The sequence below is a fragment of the Oncorhynchus kisutch genome, linkage group LG21, assembly GCF_002021735.2.
Source record: "Oncorhynchus kisutch isolate 150728-3 linkage group LG21, Okis_V2, whole genome shotgun sequence".
In the NCBI taxonomy this organism is placed as follows: Eukaryota; Metazoa; Chordata; class Actinopteri; order Salmoniformes; family Salmonidae; genus Oncorhynchus; species Oncorhynchus kisutch.
Window position 1 is genome coordinate 29528018 of NC_034194.2, and position 18988 is coordinate 29547005.

The window sequence follows — 18988 nt, forward strand, 5'->3', positions numbered from 1 at the left end:
GCAACATAGACACGATAAACAAGATGTCCAGATGAGTCCATAGTCCTTTATGTTACTATTCTTATTAATGAATTACGGCATCAAAAGTGACTGACTCCCTAGATTTTCTAGACGGCAACAGAACCAATATCCATAGTGAGTCCCTTGGACCTTTTTATCCATGCCAAACTTAGTGCAAAACCACGCCCACGGGTAACCTAGCAACATTCAAAGCCGAGCTGATTGGTCAGAGTTCGGACGTTCCCTGTGACAAAGTAAATGTGTGTGAGAGAGGAAGAATGCTAGAGAGGGAATCCCCTCAGAGTTTGCTCGTGCCTGCTATGCCACAAACCGCGGGAGATGCGCAGTTGCGCGGCCTCATTTGAAATGAGCTCAATGAAAGGCAAGCAACAAGTGACTCTGTAGATAGCTAACATTACATGATTGTCATTAATAGTGGATCAATGGAGCTAGCTTTGCCCATTCAGCTAGAGCTAATGTTGCTATGCAGCATGCATAGTTGCCAACTAGCACAAATATCATGTCGCTAAGTATCTCAATAGTCCTTTAGATAACCACACTGAGCTAACAGTAGACAACACACACTACTAGACAGCTTCAGCCCAATCGCTGTCGTAAGATACAGTTGAAGTCAGAACATACACATTTACATACACTCAGGTTGGACTCATTAAAACTCGTTTTTCAACCACTCCACAAATTCTTGTTAACAAACTATAGTTTTGGCAGGGCCGGTTAGGACATCTAATTTGTACATGACACAGGTCATTTTTCCAACAATTGTTTACAGACATATTATTTCACTCACTGTATCACAATTCCAGTGGGTCAGAAGTTTACATACACTGAGTTGACTGTGCCTTTAAACAGCTTGTAAAGTTTCATAAAATGATGTCATGGCTTTAGAAGCTTCTGATAGGCTAATTGGCATCATTTGAGTGATTTGGAGGTGTACCTGTGGATGTATTTCAGGGCCTACCTTCAAACTCAGTGCCTCTTTGTTTGACATCATGGGAAAATCTAAAAATTGTAGACCTTCACAAGTCTGGTTCATCCTTGGGAGCAATTTCCAAACACCTGAGTACGTTAGTATTCCAAACAATAGTACGCTAGTATAAACACCATGGTACCACGCAGCTGTCATACCGCTCACGAAGGCGATGCTTTCTGTTTCCTAGAGATGAACGTACTTTGGTGCGAAAAGTGCAAATCAATCCCAGAACAACAGCAAAGGACCTTGTGAAGATGCTGGAGGAAACAGGTACAAAAGTATCGATATGCACAGTAAAACGAGTCCTATATCAACATAACCTGAAAGGCCGCTCAGCAAGGAAGACGCCACTGCTCCAAAACCGCCATAAAAAACTGCACATGGGGACAAAGATCGTACTTTTTGGAGAAATGTCCTCTGGTCTGATGAAACAAAAATAGAACTGTTTGGCCATAATGACCATTGTTATGTTTTGAGGAAAAAGGGGGAGGCTTGCAAGCCAAAGAACACCATCCCAACCGTGAAGCACGGGGTGGCAGCATCATGTTGTGTGGGTGCTTTGCTGCAGGAGGGACTGGTGCACTTCACAAAATAGATGGCAACATGAGGGAGGAAAATTATGTGGATATATTGAAGCAACATCTCAAGACATCAGTCAGGAAGTTAAAGCTTGGTCGCAAATGGGTCTTTCAAATGGAAATTGACCCCAAGCATACTTCCAAAGTTGTGGCAAAATGGCTTAAGGACAACAAAGTCAAGGTATTGGAGTGGCCATCACAAAGCTCTGACCTCAATCCTATAGAACATTTGTGGGCAGAACAGAAAAAGTGTGTGCGAGCAAGGTGGCCAACAAACCTGACTCGGTTACACCATCTCTGTCAGGAGGAATGGGCCAAAATTCACCCAACTTATTGAGGGAAGCTTGTGGAAGGCTACCCGAAATGTTTGACCCAATTTAAATAATTTAAAGGAAATGCTACCAAATACTAATTGAGTGCATGTAAACTTCTGACCCACTGGGAATGTGATGAAAGAAATAAAGCCTGAAATAAATCATTCTCTCTACTATTATTCTGACATTTCACATTCTTAAAATTAAGTGGTGATCCTAACTGGGGTGGCAGGGTAGCCTAGTGGTTAGAGCGTTGGACTAGTAACCGGAAGGTTGCAAGTTCAAACCCCCGAGCTGACAAGGTACAAATCTGTCATTCTGCCCCTGAACAGGCATTTAACCCACTGTTCCTAGGCCATCATTGAAAATAAGAATTTGTTCTTAACTGACTTGCCTAGTTAAATAAAGGTAAAAATAACTGACCTAGTGATTTTTTACTAGGATTAAATGTCAGGAATTGTGAAAAACAGATTTTAAATGTATAAGGTAAACTTAAATGTATAAGGTAAATTTCCGACTTCAACTGTAGCAGTACACTTGATACAGGACCAGTCAAAAGTTTGGACACACCTACTCATTCAAGGGTTTTTCTTTATTCTTATTTTATACATTGTAGAATAACTATGTGGATGTTGCAGCCTCCAGTATTTATGCTGCAGTAGTTTATGTGTCGGGGGGCTGGGGTCAGTTTGTTATATCTGGAGTACTTCTCCTGTCCTATTCGGTGTCCTGTGTGAATCTAAGTGTGTGTTCTCTAATTCTCTCCTTCTCTCTTTCTTTCTCTCTCTCGGAGGACCTGAGCCCTAGGACCATGCCCCAGGACTACCTGACATGATGACTCCTTGCTGTCCCCAGTCCACCTGGCCATGCTGCTGTTCCAGTTTCAACTGACCTGAGCCCTAGGACCATGCCCCAGGACTACCTGACATGATGACTCCTTGCTGTCCCCAGTCTACCTGGCCATGCTGCTGCTCCAGTTTCAACTTCCACCTGACTGTGCTGCTGCTCTAGTTTCAACTGTTCTGCCTTATTATTATTCGACCATGCTGGTCATTTATGAACATTGAACATCTTGACCATGTTCTGTTATAATCTCCACCCGGCACAGCCAGAAGAGGACTGGCCACCCCACATAGCCTGGTTCCTCTCTAGGTTTCTTCCTAGGTATTGGCCTTTCTAGGGAGTTTTTCCTAGCCACCGTGCTTCTCCACCTGCATTGCTTGCTGTTTGGGGTTTTAGGCTGGGTTTCTGTACAGCACTTTGAGATATCAGCTGATGTACGAAGGGCTATATAAATACATTTGATTTGATTTGATTTGATTTGTAACCAAAAAAGTGGTAAACAATTCAAAATATATTTATATTTGAGATTCTTCAAAGTAGCCACCCTATGCCTTGATGAAAGCGTTGCACACTTGGCATTCTCTCAACCAGCTTCACCTGGAATGCTTTTTCAACAGTCTTGAAGGAGTTGCTGAGCACTTATTGGCTGCTTTTGCTTCACTCTGCGGTCCAACTCATCCCAAACTATCTCAACTGGTACTGTAATTCACAGATGACTCACCTCCAAAAACAATGCAACTATCCATGAAGTCGATGCTATTCATCTGGTCAGTCATGCTGACTGCAATCACTCACTAAAAAGCTACATAGTTTAATGCAACTTTATATTCCGATTTGGGAAAATACCAAAAAGGTATTGGTGGCAATGTTTTGTTTTGGTGGTGATTAGAGGTCGACCGATTATGATTTTCAACACCGATACCGATTATTGGGGGACCAAAAAAGCCGATACCGATTAATCGGACGATTTTTATTTATTTATTTGTAATAATGACAATTACAACAATTCTGAATGAACACTTATTTTAACTTAATATAATACATCAATAAAATCTATTTAGCCTCAAGTAAATAATGAAACATGTTCAATTTGGTTTAAATAATGCAAAAACAAAGTGTTGGAGAAAGTAAAAGTGCAATATGTGCCATGTAAGAAAGCTAACGTTTAAGTTCCTTGCTCAGAACATGAGAACATATGAAAGCTGGTGGTTCCTTTTAACATGAGTCTTCAATATTCCCAGGTAAGAACTTTTAGGTTGTAGTTATTATAGGAATTATAGGACTATTTCTCTCTATACCATTTGGATTTCATTAACCTTTGACTATTGGATGTTCTTATAGGCACTTTAGTATTGCCAGTGTAACAGTATAGCTTCCGTCCCTCTCCTCGCTCCTCCCTGGGCTCGAACCAGCAACACAACGACAACAGCCACCATCCAAGCAGCGTTACCCATGCAGAGCAAGGGAAACAACTACTCCAAGGCTCAGAGCGAGTGACGTTTGAAATGCTATTAGCGCGCTCTAACTAGCTAGTCATTTCACTTCGGTTACACCAGCCTCATCTTGGGAGTTGATAGGCTTGAAGTCATAAACAGCACAACGAAGAGCTGCTGGTAAAACGCACGAAGGTGCTGTTTGAATGAATGTTTACGTGCCTGCTTCTGCCTACCACCGCTCAGTCAGATACTTAGATACTTGTATGCTTGTATGCTAAGTCAGATTATACGCAACGCAGGACACGCTAGATAATATCTAGTAATATCATCAACCATGTGTAGTTAACTAGTGATTATGATTGATTGTTTTTAAGTTTAATGCTAGCTAGCAACTTACCTTGGCTTATTGCATTTGCGTAACAGGCAGTCTTCTTGTGGAGTGCAACGAGAGAGAGGCAGGTCGTTATTGTGTTGGACGAGTTAACTGTAAGGTTGCAAGATTGGATCCCCCGAGCTGACAATGTGAAAATCTGTCCTTCTGCCCCTGAACAGGCAGTTAACCCACCGTTCCTAGGCCGTCATTGAACATATGAATGTGTTCTTAACTGACTTGCCTAGTTAAATAAAGGTATAAAAAAAATATATTGGGCAAATGGCGCCCAAAAATACAGATTTTCGATTGTTATGAAAACTTGAAATCGGCCCTAATTAATCGGCCATTCCGATTAATCGGTCGACCTCTAGTGGTGATTCTGTCTCTTGGGTTCTCCCTTCTCTCGTGTGACTCTACTTCTCAAAAAGGGAACAATTGAACTCTGAATGTTGCTAGGTTTCTAGTAGGCGCCGTTTTGCACCAAGTTTGGCGTGGAAAAAAGCACGCCCCCTGGACCAGAATTTACCAAGTTGCAACAGTTGTAACTTTGCAGTTTTAGGTCACCCAGATATGAGCCCATGATAGGGCTGGACTCTGCTGGATACTAGATGTTGTTTGTTTACAGTATCCATCTGTGGAAAACTGCCCTAGTTCCTCTGGGAGAGACCGAAGTGCCTTTGGAATGGGGAACACACACACATTCCAGTGGGAATGCAGGACACAAGCTGTTCCCTTCTAAAAATAGGTCTGCGGCCCGTTCGACTCGCTACAGACAAACACACCACTGTTTCAACTTCCAGACCTCAGGTGCTGTACCATGTAATCCTACTGATCAAACATACCTACATACACCACACACATGCACGCATAGACACACACAACTTCCACATGTATGTACACACGAACAAGCGCACACACACACCCTTTCCCTCCCTCTGTCCCTGTGTTAAGTCCTGAATGTTGGCGTCCAGCTACAACAAGCGTCAGATGAGTCGGATCTACCCTAAAGGAGGCAGGGTGGACTCCAGTAATTACATGCCTCAGATCTTCTGGAACGCAGGCTGCCAGATGGTCTCCCTTAACTACCAGACCCCAGGTACTGTACTGTACTGGAACATGTTAATCAAACTGCACATACAGACTCATACATAGATTCACATGACACACACACCTCACGTAGCACTATACCACTGTTTCTCTGTAACTCTCCCGTCTGAGGGTTGAGGGATTGAACACACACACACACGTGCAATTATAGATTCACATGCGACACACACACACACACATGGATGGATTCACATGCGACACACACCACACAAACATATGGATGGATTCACATGCGACACACACATACACTAATAGATTCACATGCGACACACATACACTAATAGATTCACATGCGACACACATACAGACTACTTATTATGTGCTTCCTATTCATGATGAGTCATGTTACCCCCTACAGCACACATGCTCTCACAGACACTCTCTCTCTGTTTTTCTATCTCTCTCTTCCTGTCTCTCTCTCTATATCTCTCTCTTCCTTTCTTTATTTCTTTCTCTCTATCTCTCTCTCTCACTCTTCCTGTCAATTTCAATTTAGGGAGCTATATTGCAATGGGAAACATGTGTTTACATTACCAAAGCAAGTGAAATAGATAGTAAACAAAAGTGAAATAAACAATAAGAAACTAAACAGTAAACATTACACTCACATAATTTCCAAAAGGATAAAGGCATTTCAAATGTCATATTATGTTGTAACAGTGGCTCTCTCGCTCTCTTCATCTGTCACACACACACACTGTGAACCCTGTAGTCAGCAGATGCTGCCCCATGTCTGAGGGTGATGGGGTTGGAACATATGGCTCCCTGTGAGTGGGCATGTGTAGGGCTGGAGGGGGTGAGGGTCGGGGGAAAGTGAGAGAGATAGAGGAGAAGATGTCAGTAAGGTGGATGATTCCCCCTTTTCTCTTCTCTCCCTCTGGGTTGAGCACAGCAACACTCCAGAATATGACTCTTGAATTTTTGAAGAAATCAACATGTCACAAATTAATTTAATCAACCAGAAAAATGTAATCTGTGTGTGTATGTCTATGTCTGTTGGCATAATGTGTGTGTACGCTTCAAGAAGAGTGTGTGTGCATGTGACTGTGTGTGTGTCTATGATTTCCATTGTAATAACACCTATTCGGACTCTCTCTTGTCTCAGATCTGGCCATGCAGTTGAACCAGGGAAAGTATGAGTACAACGGATCCTGTGGGTTAGTGCTCCTCTCTCCATCCCCCACCCTCCTTACATCCCTTTATCTGCCCCTTCCTTTCCCGAAAGCTCAACAATTAAAGCGTTTCACATCTCATAAGTGGTAGCCGGGGGGCTCACTCTGCCACTATCTCATTGATGGGGCTCCCCACCTTTTATCATCTCTCTCTCCCGCTATCATGCGCTGTCTCTCTCCTTTCTCTCTCTGTCTCCCCTATCTCTCCTTTCTCCCCCCTCTTCCTCTGTCCTGGGGCTTTCACTACTAAAGTCAGATAGTTCATATGGGAGGAGATCAGTAATGACAGTAACACCCCTACCTCCTAATGCTCTTCTAATGTGACTTTCACCCTTAACTAATGTCACACACACACACACACACAGGTCTCTCCTAATGCTTTTCTAATTTGACTTTCACCCTTAACTAATGTCACACACACACACACATACCCAGGTCTCTCCTAATGCTCTTCTAATGTGACTTTCACCCTTAACTAATGTCACACACATGCACACACACACACAGGTCTCTCCTAATGCTTTTCTAATTTGACTTTCACCCTTAACTAATGTCACACACACACACACACACACACACACACACACACACACACACACACACACACACACACACACACACACACACACAGGTCTCTCCTAATGCATCTCCTGTCCTAACTTAGCTGGCACACACACAGGTCTCTCCTAATGCACCTCCCGTCCTAACTCAGCTGGCACACACACAGGTCTCTCCTAATGCGTCTCCTGTCCTAACTCAGCTGGCACACACACACACACAGGTCTCTCCTAATGCATCTCCCGTCCTAACTCAGCTGGCACACACACAGGTCTCTCCTAATGCGTCTCCTGTCCTAACTCAGCTGGCACACACACACACACAGGTCTCTCCTAATGCATCTCCCGTCCTAACTCAGCTGGCACACACACAGGTCTCTCCTAATGCGTCTCCCGTCCTAACTCAGCTGGCACACACACACAGGTCTCTACTAATGCATCTCCCGTCCTAACTCAGCTGGCACACACACAGGGTAGAATCACAATCATTGTCATCATCATTTGGATTCAGGCTAATTTACTGTAACAGTGTGAGCAGGAATATAAATGATCTAGCACTAATTATGCTTTTTGTACTGATTGATACCACCACCAATCCATTTATCTTGATATGGAAAATAGTTATGCACCATCTCTACAACACAATTTAGATGTAATTGTTAAAAGAGCTGAAAACACTGTATAACACATATATAAACACTATACTAGCACATTACAGAACGTGTTTAGAGCGGCAAACAGCAGTAGAAACAATAACAAAACAAACTCCCCACCCCTGTTTCGGTACAAAGCTGAGGGATGGGGAGAAATATAACCACTCTCAAATTCACAGACACAGCTGTGGATGCAAGGACTGACCATCCATGATATGAAAATGATAGTTTGAACCAGGCTATACAGTGTTTGTTTAAATTTACTTTGTTTACAAACATTGGAGTAAAACAAGCTTATATTTTGGGTTCTGATGGAGTATGTCAGTTGAACTAAGCTCATGAGGCATTTATAAATTATATCCTTCAAAAATCAATGGGTAAATATCATTAATGTATAAGTCCAAAAATGGATGTAGCAACTGCAGATTCCCCCTTTAAACATAGAGTTCGATTTTTTGGGGGCCCCTACTGGGCCACCGTCCCTTCTTTCTCTTCCCAGGTATCTGTTGAAGCCAGATTTCATGCGTCGCTCAGACAGGATGTTTGACCCCTTCTCAGAGACACCTGTGGACGGGGTTATTGCTGCTACCTGCAGTGTACAGGTAGGAGGTTAAGAGTTCAAAGTTCACAGCACAGAGAGGGAGATGGAGGTAGATGGGGTTTATTGTAGTGTATCTGCATATGATCACCGTATTAATAAGAAACCAAGAGAGAAAAGCAATACAGTTGAAGTCGGAAGTTTACATACACTGAGGTTGGAGTCATTAAAACTTGTTTTTCAACCACTCCACAAATTTCTTGTTAACAAACTATAGTTTTGGTAAGTCGGTTAGGACAGTAATTTTTCTGAAAATGGTTTACAAACAGGTTATTTCACGTATAATTGACTGTATCACAATTCCAGTGGGTCAGAAGTTTACATACACTAAATTGACTGTGCCTATAAACAGCTTGGAAAATTCAAGAAAATGATGTCATGGCTTTAGAAGCGTCTGATAGGCTAATTGACATCATTTGAGTCAATTGGAGGTGTACCTGTGGATGTATTTCAAAGCCTACCTTCAAACTTAGTGCCTCTTTGCTTGACATGGGAAAATCAAAAGAAATCAGCCAAGACCTCAAAAATGTTTTTGTAGACCTCCGCAAGTCTGGTTCATCCTTGGGAGCAATTTCCAAATGCCTGAAGGTACCACGTTCATCTGTACAAACAATAGTGCACAAGTATAAACACCATGGGACCACGCAGCCGTCATACCGCTCAGGAAGGAGACACATTCTGTCTCCTAGAGATGAACGTACTTTGGTGAGAAAAGTTCAAATCAATCCCAGAACAACAGCAAAGGACCTTGTGAAGATGTTGGAGGAAACCGTTACTAAAGTATCTATATCCACAGTAAAACAAGTCCCATATCAACATAACCTGAAAGGCCACTCAACAAGGAAGATGCCACTGCTCCAAAACCGCCATAAAAAACAACAACTACGGTTTGCAACTGCACATGGGGACAAAGATCGTACTTTTTGGAGAAATGTCCTCTGGTCTGATGAAACAGAAATAGAACTGTTTGGCCATAATGACCATCGTTTGGAGGAAAAAGGGGGAGGCCTGCAAGCCGAAGAACACCATCCCAACCGTGAAGCACGGGGGTGGCAGCATCATGTTGTGGGGGTGCAGGAGGGACAGGTGCACTTCACAAAATAGATGGTATCATGAGGATGGAAAATTATGTGGATATATTGAAGCAACATCTCAAGACATCAGTCAGGAAGTTAAAGCTTGGTCGCAATGGGTCTTTAAAATGGACAATGACCCCAAGCATACTTCCAAAGTTGTGGCTTAAGGACAACAAAGTCAAGGTAATGGAGTGGCCATCACAAAGTCCTGACCTCAATCCTATTGAACATTTGTGGGCAGAACTGAAAAAGCATGTGCGAGCAAGGAGGCCTACAAACCTGACTCAGTTAGATCAGCTCTGTCAGGAGGAATGGGCCAGAAATTCACCCAACTTATTGTGGGAAGCTTGTGGAAGGCTACCCGAAACATTTGAACCAAGTTAAACAATTTAAATGCAATGCTACCAAATACTAATTGAGTGTATGCAAACTTCTGACCCACTGGGAATGTGATGAAAGAAATAAAAGCTGAAATAAATCCTTCTCTCTACTATTATTCTGACATTCCACATTCGTTCAATAAAGTGGTGATCCTAACTGACCTAAGACAGTGATTTTTTTACTCTGATTAAATGTCAGGAATTGTGAAAAACTGATTTGAAATGTATTTGGCTAAGGTGTATGTAAACTTCCGACTTCAACTGTACATGCGCTGAGAAGATGGGAAATCTGAAGCTCACTTGTGTGAAGTTTACTATTTTACAACTTAATGTTAGATGGTTCCTCACCCTGAAAGTAGTCTATAGGCCAGGACAAGATGTACATCTGTGGTCCAGTTTTCTTTAAACAGCCATTACAAACTTCAGCTAACTTTAGCCACCGCTAGCTAAAAATCCATGTCAGTGATGTGAGCATATTACAAAAAATGATGTCCAATCATTTGGCCATTTTCAAAAAAGTTGTATTATATTGTATTTAATTGTTGTTTGACTGGATGTGTATGTTCTCAGGTGTTTTCTGGTCAGTTCCTGTCTGATAAGAAGATTGGGACCTACGTAGAGGTGGACATGTATGGGTTGCCCACGGATACCATCCGCAAAGAGTTCCGCACCCGCATGGTGATGAACAACGGCCTGAACCCCGCCTACAACGAAGAACCTTTCGTCTTCAGGAAGGTACAGAGGAGAGGAGAGAGTGAGGGATGGAAGGAGGAGAGGACATGGATGTAGATGGGAGGGAGGAGGAGAGAGGGATGGGATAGTATATGATATGAAGGGAATAGGAGGAGATGGGAGTAGGAGAGAGGAATGGAAGAGCGGGAGAGGTATTAGACAGGAGAGACTGGAGAAATGGCTGAATGTAGAGAAGAAGACAGGAAAAGAAAATGTAGAAGGGGAGAACACTAGAAAGGTATAGGAAATGGAATAGAAAAGAATGGAAGGGAAATGGAACAGTTCATACAATGCTGCATTGGTTGTTTACTGGTAGGTATTGGAGTTTAACAGCTTAGGGAGTAGCAAAGGGAGAGAGGGGTGAGTTGGAGGGGATTGGGAGGGAATTGATGTCCCTGTGGTACTTAGAACTACTCAGTGTGTCTGCAGAGAAAGAGAGGAGAGGAGAGGGGAGGGGGAGAAGGCATAGAGGGAAGAGCGGAGAGGAGAGGGGGAGAAGGCATAGAGGGAAGAGCGGAGAGGAGAGGGGGAGAAGGCATAGAGGGAAAAGCGGAGAGGAGAAGGGGAGAAGGCATGGAGGGAAGAGCGGAGAGGAGAGGGGGAGAAGGCATGGAGGGAAGAGCGGAGAGGAGGGGGAGAAGGCATAGAGGGAAGAGCGGAGAGGAGAAGGGGAGAAGGCATGGAGGGAAGAGCGGAGAGGAGAGGGAGAAGGCATGGAGGGAAGAGCGGAGAGGAGAGGGGGAGAAGGCATGGAGGGAAGAGTCGGAGAGGAGAGGGGGAGAAGGCATGGAGGGAAGAGCGGAGAGGAGAGGGGGTGAAGGCATGGAGGGAAGAGAGGAGAGGGGGAGAAGGCATGGAGGGAAGAGAGGAGAGGAGAGGGGGATAAGGCATGGAGGGAAGAGCGGAGAGGAGAGGGAGAAGGCATGGAGGGAAGAGCGGAGAGGAGAAGGGGAGAAGGCATGGAGGGAAGAGCGGAGAGGAGAGGGAGAAGGCATGGAGGGAAGAGCGGAGAGGAGAGGGGGAGAAGGCATGGAGGGAAGAGCGGAGAGGAGAGGGGGTGAAGGCATGGAGGGAAGAGAGGAGAGGGGGAGAAGGCATGGAGGGAAGAGAGGAGAGGAGAGGGGGAGAAGGCATGGAGGGAAGAGCGGAGAGGAGAGGGAGAAGGCATGGAGGGAAGAGCGGAGAGGAGAGGGGGAGAAGGCATGGAGGGAAGAGCGGAGAGGAGAGGGGGAGAAGGCATGGAGGGAAGAGCGGAGAGGAGAGGGGGAGAAGGCATGGAGGGAAGAGAGAAAGGGGATAACAGATGTATAACATGAGAGAGGAGAGAAGGCAAGACAAAGAGAGAAAAAAGAGAACAAACAGAGGAAGAGAAGATTAGAGACAGAATGGGGATGAGAGGAAGAGAAGATTAGAGACAGAATGGGGATGAGAGGAAGAGAAGATTAGAGACAGAATGGGGATGAGAGGAAGAGAAGATTAGAGACAGAATGGGGATGAGAGGAAGAGAAGATTAGAGACAGAATGGGGATGAGAGGAAGAGAAGAAAGGATTAGGTTGAAGGATAGAACCAGAGAGAAAGTACAATATCTGGAAATAGCGAAGAAACCAAGGGAGAATAAAGGAGAGGGGTAGAGTACCTTGAGAACAAATAGAAAAGGTGGAGATGGGGGAGAGAGAATGGAAAGAGAAGGAGGGAAGTGGGGCAGAGATTGGGTGTGTGTGGGGAGGGGGGGTGTGTGTGGCAGAAGACTGGCAGAGTTGCAAGTTGAACTTAAACACAGACATTCACACATTTAGACATGCATGCATACACAGCTGTCTGGACTTCCATCGCACGTGCGGACACACACACACACACACACACACACACACATACATACAGCTCCATTCCCTGGACACACAAACATACGTATTGCACACACGCACACACACACACACACACACAAAGCTCCTCTCCCTGGATGTGTGAATGTGTGCTTGCTGATGAGTTAATGGTTCTGTAATGGCCTTGTATATGGGCTAATGTTCGAAACAGATAGTGGAGAGCCTAGCTACAGTCTATTATCATCACTGCTGGGTATATACTATTATCATCACTGCTGGGTATATGCTACTGTCATCACTGCTGGGTATATGCTACTGTCATCACTGCTGGGTATATGCTACTGTCATCACTGCTGGGTATATACTATTATCATCACTGCTGGGTATATGCTACTGTCATCACTGCTGGGTATATGCTACTGTCATCACTGCTGGGTATATGCTACTGTCATCACTGCTGGGTATATACTATTATCATCACTGCTGGGTATATGCTACTGTCATCACTGCTGGGTATATGCTACTGTCATCACTGCTGGGTATATGCTACTGTCATCACTGCTGGGTATATACTATTATCATCACTGCTGGGTATATGCTACTGTCATCACTGCTGGGTATATGCTACTGTCATCACTGCTGGGTATATACTATTATCATCACTGCTGGGTATATACTATTATCATCACTGCTGGGTATATGCTACTGTCATCACTGCTGGGTATATGCTATTATCATCACTAATGGGTATATGCTACTGTCATCACTGCTGGGTATATGCTATTATCATCACTAATGGGTATATGCTACTGTCATCACTGCTGGGTATATGCTACTGTCATCACTGCTGGGTATATGCTACTGTCATCACTGCTGGGTATATGCTACTGTCATCACTGCTGGGTATATGCTACTGTCATCACTGCTGGGTATATGCTACTGTCATCACTGCTGGGTATATGCTACTGTCATCACTGCTGGGTATATGCTATTATCATCACTAATGGGTATATGCTACTGTCATCACTGCTGGGTATATGCTACTGTCATCACTGCTGGGTATATGCTATTATCATCACTAATGGGTATATGCTACTGTCATCACTGCTGGGTATATGCTACTGTCATCACTGCTGGGTATATGCTATTATCATCACTGCGGGGTATATGCTACTGTCATCACTGCTGGGTATATGCTACTGTCATCACTGCGGTGTATATGCTATTATCATCACTGCTGGGTATATGCTGCTGTCATCACTGCTTGGTATATGCTTCTGTCATCACTGCTGGGTATATGCTACTGTCATCACTGCTGGGTATATGCTAATCATAATCACTGCTGGGTATATGCTATTATCATCACTGCTGGGTATATGCTATTATCATCACTGCTGGGTATATGCTACTGTCATCACTGCTGGGTATATGCTACTGTCATCACTGCTGGGTATATGCTACTGTCATCACTGCTGGGTATATGCTACTGTCATCACTGCTGGGTATATGCTATTATCATCACTAATGGGTATATGCTACTGTCATCACTGCTGGGTATATGCTACTGTCATCACTGCTGGGTATATGCTATTATCATCACTAATGGGTATATGCTACTGTCATCACTGCTGGGTATATGCTACTGTCATCACTGCTGGGTATATGCTATTATCATCACTGCGGGGTATATGCTACTGTCATCACAGCTGGGTATATGCTACTGTCATCACTGCGGTTTATATGCTATTATCATCACTGCTGGGTATATGCTGCTGTCATCACTGCTTGGTATATGCTTCTATCATCACTGCTGGGTATATGCTACTGTCATCACTGCTGGGTATATGCTAATTATAATCACTGCTGGGTATATGCTATTATCATCACTGCTGGGTATATGCTATTATCATCACTGCTGGGTATATGCTACTGTCATCACTGCTGGGTATATGCTAATTATAATCACTGCTGGGTATATGCTACTGTCATCACTGCTGGGTATATGCTATTATCATCACTGCTGGGTATATGCTATTATATGCTATTATTATCACTGCTGGGTATATGCTATTATCATCACTGCTGGGTATATGCTACTGTCATCACTGCTGGGTATATACTATTATCATCACTGCTGGGTATATACTACTGTCATCACTGCTGGGTATATGCTACTGTCATCACTGCTGGGTATATGCTACTGTCATCACTGCTGGGTATATGCTACTGTCATCACTGCTGGGTATATGCTACTGTCATCACTGCTGGCTATATACTATTATCATCACTGCTGGGTATATGCTACTGTCATCACTGTTGGGTATATGCTACTGTCATCACTGCTGGGTATATGCTACTGTCATCACTGCTGGGTATATGCTACTGTCATCACTGTTGGGTATATGCTACTGTCATCACTGCTGGGTATATACTACTGTCATCACTGCTGGGTATATGCTACTCTCATCACTGCTGGGTATATGCTACTCTCAACACTGCTGGGTATATGCTACTGTCATCACTGATGGGTATATGCTACTGTCATCACTGCTGGCTATATACTATTATCATCACTGCTGGGTATATGCTACTGTCATCACTGTTGGGTATATGCTACTGTCATCACTGCTGGGTATATACTACTGTCATCACTGCTGGGTATATGCTACTGTCATCACTGCTGGGTATATGCTACTGTCATCACTGCTGGGTATATACTATTATCATCACTGCTGGGTATATGCTACTGTCATCACTGCTGGGTATATGCTATTATCATCACTGCGGGGTATATGCTATTATATGCTATTATCATCACTGCTGGGTATATGCTACTGTCATCACTGCTGGGTATATACTATTATCATCACTGCTGGGTATATTCTACTGTCATCACTGCTGGGTATATGCTACTGTCATCACTGCTGGGTATATGCTACTGTCATCACTGCTGGGTATATGCTACTGTCATCACTGCTGGGTATATGCTACTGTCATCACTGATGGGTATATGCTACTGTCATCACTGCTGGCTATATACTATTATCATCACTGCTGGGTATATGCTACTGTCATCACTGTTGGGTATATGCTACTGTCATCACTGCTGGGTATATGCTACTGTCATCACTGTTGGGTATATGCTACTGTCATCACTGCTGGGTATATACTACTGTCATCACTGCTGGGTATATGCTACTCTCATCACTGCTGGGTATATGCTACTGTCATCACTGCTGGGTATATGCTACTGTCATCACTGATGGGTATATGCTACTGTCATCACTGCTGGCTATATACTATTATCATCACTGCTGGGTATATGCTACTGTCATCACTGTTGGCTATATGCTACTGTCATCACTGCTGGGTATATACTACTGTCATCACTGCTGGGTATATGCTACTCTCATCACTGCTGGGTATATGCTACTGTCATCACTGCTGGGTATATACTATTATCATCACTGCTGGGTATATGCTACTGTCATCACTGCTGGGTATATGCTACTGTCATCACTGCTGGGTATATGCTACTGTCATCACTGCTGGGTATATGCTACTGTCATCACTGCTGGGTATATGCTACTGTCATCACTGCTGGGTATATGCTACTGTCATCACTGCTGGGCATATGCTACTGTCATCACTGCTGGGCATATGCTACTGTCATCACTGCTGGGTATATGCTACTGTCATCACTGCTGGGTATATACTATTATCATCACTGCTGGGTATATGCTACTGTCATCACTGCTGGGTATATGCTACTGTCATCACTGCTGGGTATATGCTCCTGTCATCACTGCTGGGTATATGCTACTGTCATCACTGCTGGGTATATGCTACTGTCATCACTGCTGGGTATATGCTACTGTCATCACTGCTGGGCATATGCTACTGTCATCACTGCTGGGCATATGCTACTGTCATCACTGCTGGGTATATGCTACTGTCATCACTGCTGGGTATATGCTACTGTCATCACTGCTGGGCATATGCTACTGTCATCACTGCTGGGCATATGCTACTGTCATCACTGCTCTGTGATAACATGTTCTACCTTACAAACTGAGTCATTCTAGTGAAAAGGGTATGAATCTTAACTCTGTTTCCTATTTCTCTCTCTGTCTTTCTCACTCTCTGTCCCTCTCTCCCCCTCCCTCTCTCTCACCCAGGTGATTTTACCAGACCTGGCTGTGCTGCGTGTAGCTGTGTATGATGACAATAATAAGCTGATAGGTCAGAGGATTCTACCGTTGGAGGGTCTACAGGCAGGATACAGACACATCTCTTTACGCAACGAAGGGAACAAGCCTCTGTCTTTACCCACCGTCTTCTGTAACATAGTACTTAAGACCTACGTACCCGAAGGCTTCGGAGGTGAGGAGACACATTGACACACACACACACTCGCTCCCTTGCAAATACACAGTTGTACTTTCTCTTCAGAATTGTAGGTTAGGGGCAGCAGAGGCCGTGTGTGTGTGTGTGTGCGTGTGTGTGTTGTGTGTGTGTGTGTGTGTGTGTGTGTGTGTGTGTGTGTGTGTGTGTGTGTGTGTGTGTGAGAGAACCCCTATTGGTCTACAGATGTGTGCTACTGAACTCTATATTATTCACTCATAAACACTCGAGTTTGGAGACTAGGGTTGCAACATTTTGGGGAATGTTCGGAGGTGGAAACTTTCTGTGGGAATTAACGGGAATATATGGGAATTAACGAAAAAATATGCAAATTAATATTCATTTAAATGTAGATGTTTTTTGCATTGGATATATTTACCATATCATACGGAGACAGACACATAAACCTTTTATCTCATCATAATTAGACATAATTGCAAATGATTAAATCCTTCCAATATACATTTTAAAAACAATTTAGTTACGAATTTAACTTTAATTAAATGAGTTGACTCTTCACATGGGATGATTTCACTGAACAGCAAAAGAAATGGAATATGGAAGGATCCCCAATGATCCATCACATCACATCTGTAAAATGATAGTCTAGAAACGAAAGCTTTGGTTGTCTTCCTCTCAGGCTTCCATGTCTTCTCCCTGGACCTCCTCAATGTCCACTTCTTGAACATCAGACTCTGAGGCCTCATCTTCACTCTCACTTTCCAACCTTGTTGAGGATGGCTCATTGTCAGGCTCTAAAAGCCTCAGATTTGCCTGAATGGCCACCAATTTTTCAACCCTTGTACTGGTCAGCCTGTTGCGTGCTTTGGTGTGTGTGTTCCCAAACCAGTTGCACTCTGAGGCGGCTGATGTTGGTGGGATTTAGAGGATGATGGAGGCAACATGGGGAAGAGCCTCAGATCCACAGAGTCCCTTAAACCAGGTGGCTGATGAGATATGTTGGCACGACTGCAATATTACATCTCTATCCCAAAGCCCTTGCTTGGAAGTGTACTTCGCCAGACTGCCAAGAACCTTGCCCTCATCCAGGCCAAGGTGGCGAGACACGGTAGTGATTACACTATAGGCCTTGTTGATCTCTGCACCAAACAGGATGCTCTTGCCAGCATACTTGGGGTCCAACATGTACGCTGCGGCGTGTATGGGCTTCAGGCAGAAGTCTTCACACTTTTTGATGTATTTCAGAACTGCAGTTTCCTCTGCTTGGAGCAACAGTGAAGTGGGCAGGGCAGTACATATTTCTTCTCTTACATCTGCAAGCAAAGTCTGAACATCAGACAGGATTTCATTGTCTCTCTCAATCAATGCAATGGCTACTGCTATAGCTTTCAGGAGTTTCAGGCTGCCCACCACTCTCTCCCAAAATACATCATCCAGGATTATCCTCTTGGTGGGGCTGTCCATATCAGCAGACTGTGATATGGCCATATCTTGGAGAGACTCCTTCCCTCCAGGAGACTGTCAAACATGATGACAACACCACCCCAACATGTGTTACTGGGCAGCTTCAATGTGGTGCTCTTATTCTTCTCACTTTGCTTGGTGAGGTAGATTGCTGCTATAACTTGATGACCCTTCACATACCTAACCATTTCCTTGGCTCTCTTGTAAGAGTGTGTCCATTGTTTTCAGTGCCATGATGTCCTTGAGGAGCAGATTCAATGCATGAGCAGCACAGCCAATGGGTGTGATATGAGGGTAGGACTCCTCCACTTTAGACCAAGCAGCCTTCATGTTCACATTGTCTGTCACCAGTGCAAATACATTCTGTGGTCCAAGGTCATTGATGACTGCCTTCAGCTCATCTGCAATGTAGAGACCGGTGTGTCCTTTGTCCATTGTGTCTGTGCTCTTGTAGAATACTGGTTGAGGGGTGGAGATTATGTAGTTAATTATTCCTTGCCCATGAACATTCGACCACCCATCAGA

General features: G+C 44.0%; 1 protein-coding gene across 1 annotated transcript in view; it reads left to right on the forward strand.

Moving 5' to 3' along the window:
• Window positions 1-18988, forward strand: part of LOC109866240 (1-phosphatidylinositol 4,5-bisphosphate phosphodiesterase beta-4) — a 138266-nt gene that overhangs the window by 105454 nt on the left and 13824 nt on the right. The window contains exons 22-26 of the mRNA XM_031800169.1: window positions 5507-5631; window positions 6748-6799; window positions 8524-8626; window positions 10649-10813; window positions 16813-17017. Of these exons, the coding sequence (XP_031656029.1) occupies window positions 5507-5631; window positions 6748-6799; window positions 8524-8626; window positions 10649-10813; window positions 16813-17017 (650 nt within the window). The remainder of the gene's footprint in view (window positions 1-5506; window positions 5632-6747; window positions 6800-8523; window positions 8627-10648; window positions 10814-16812; window positions 17018-18988) is intronic.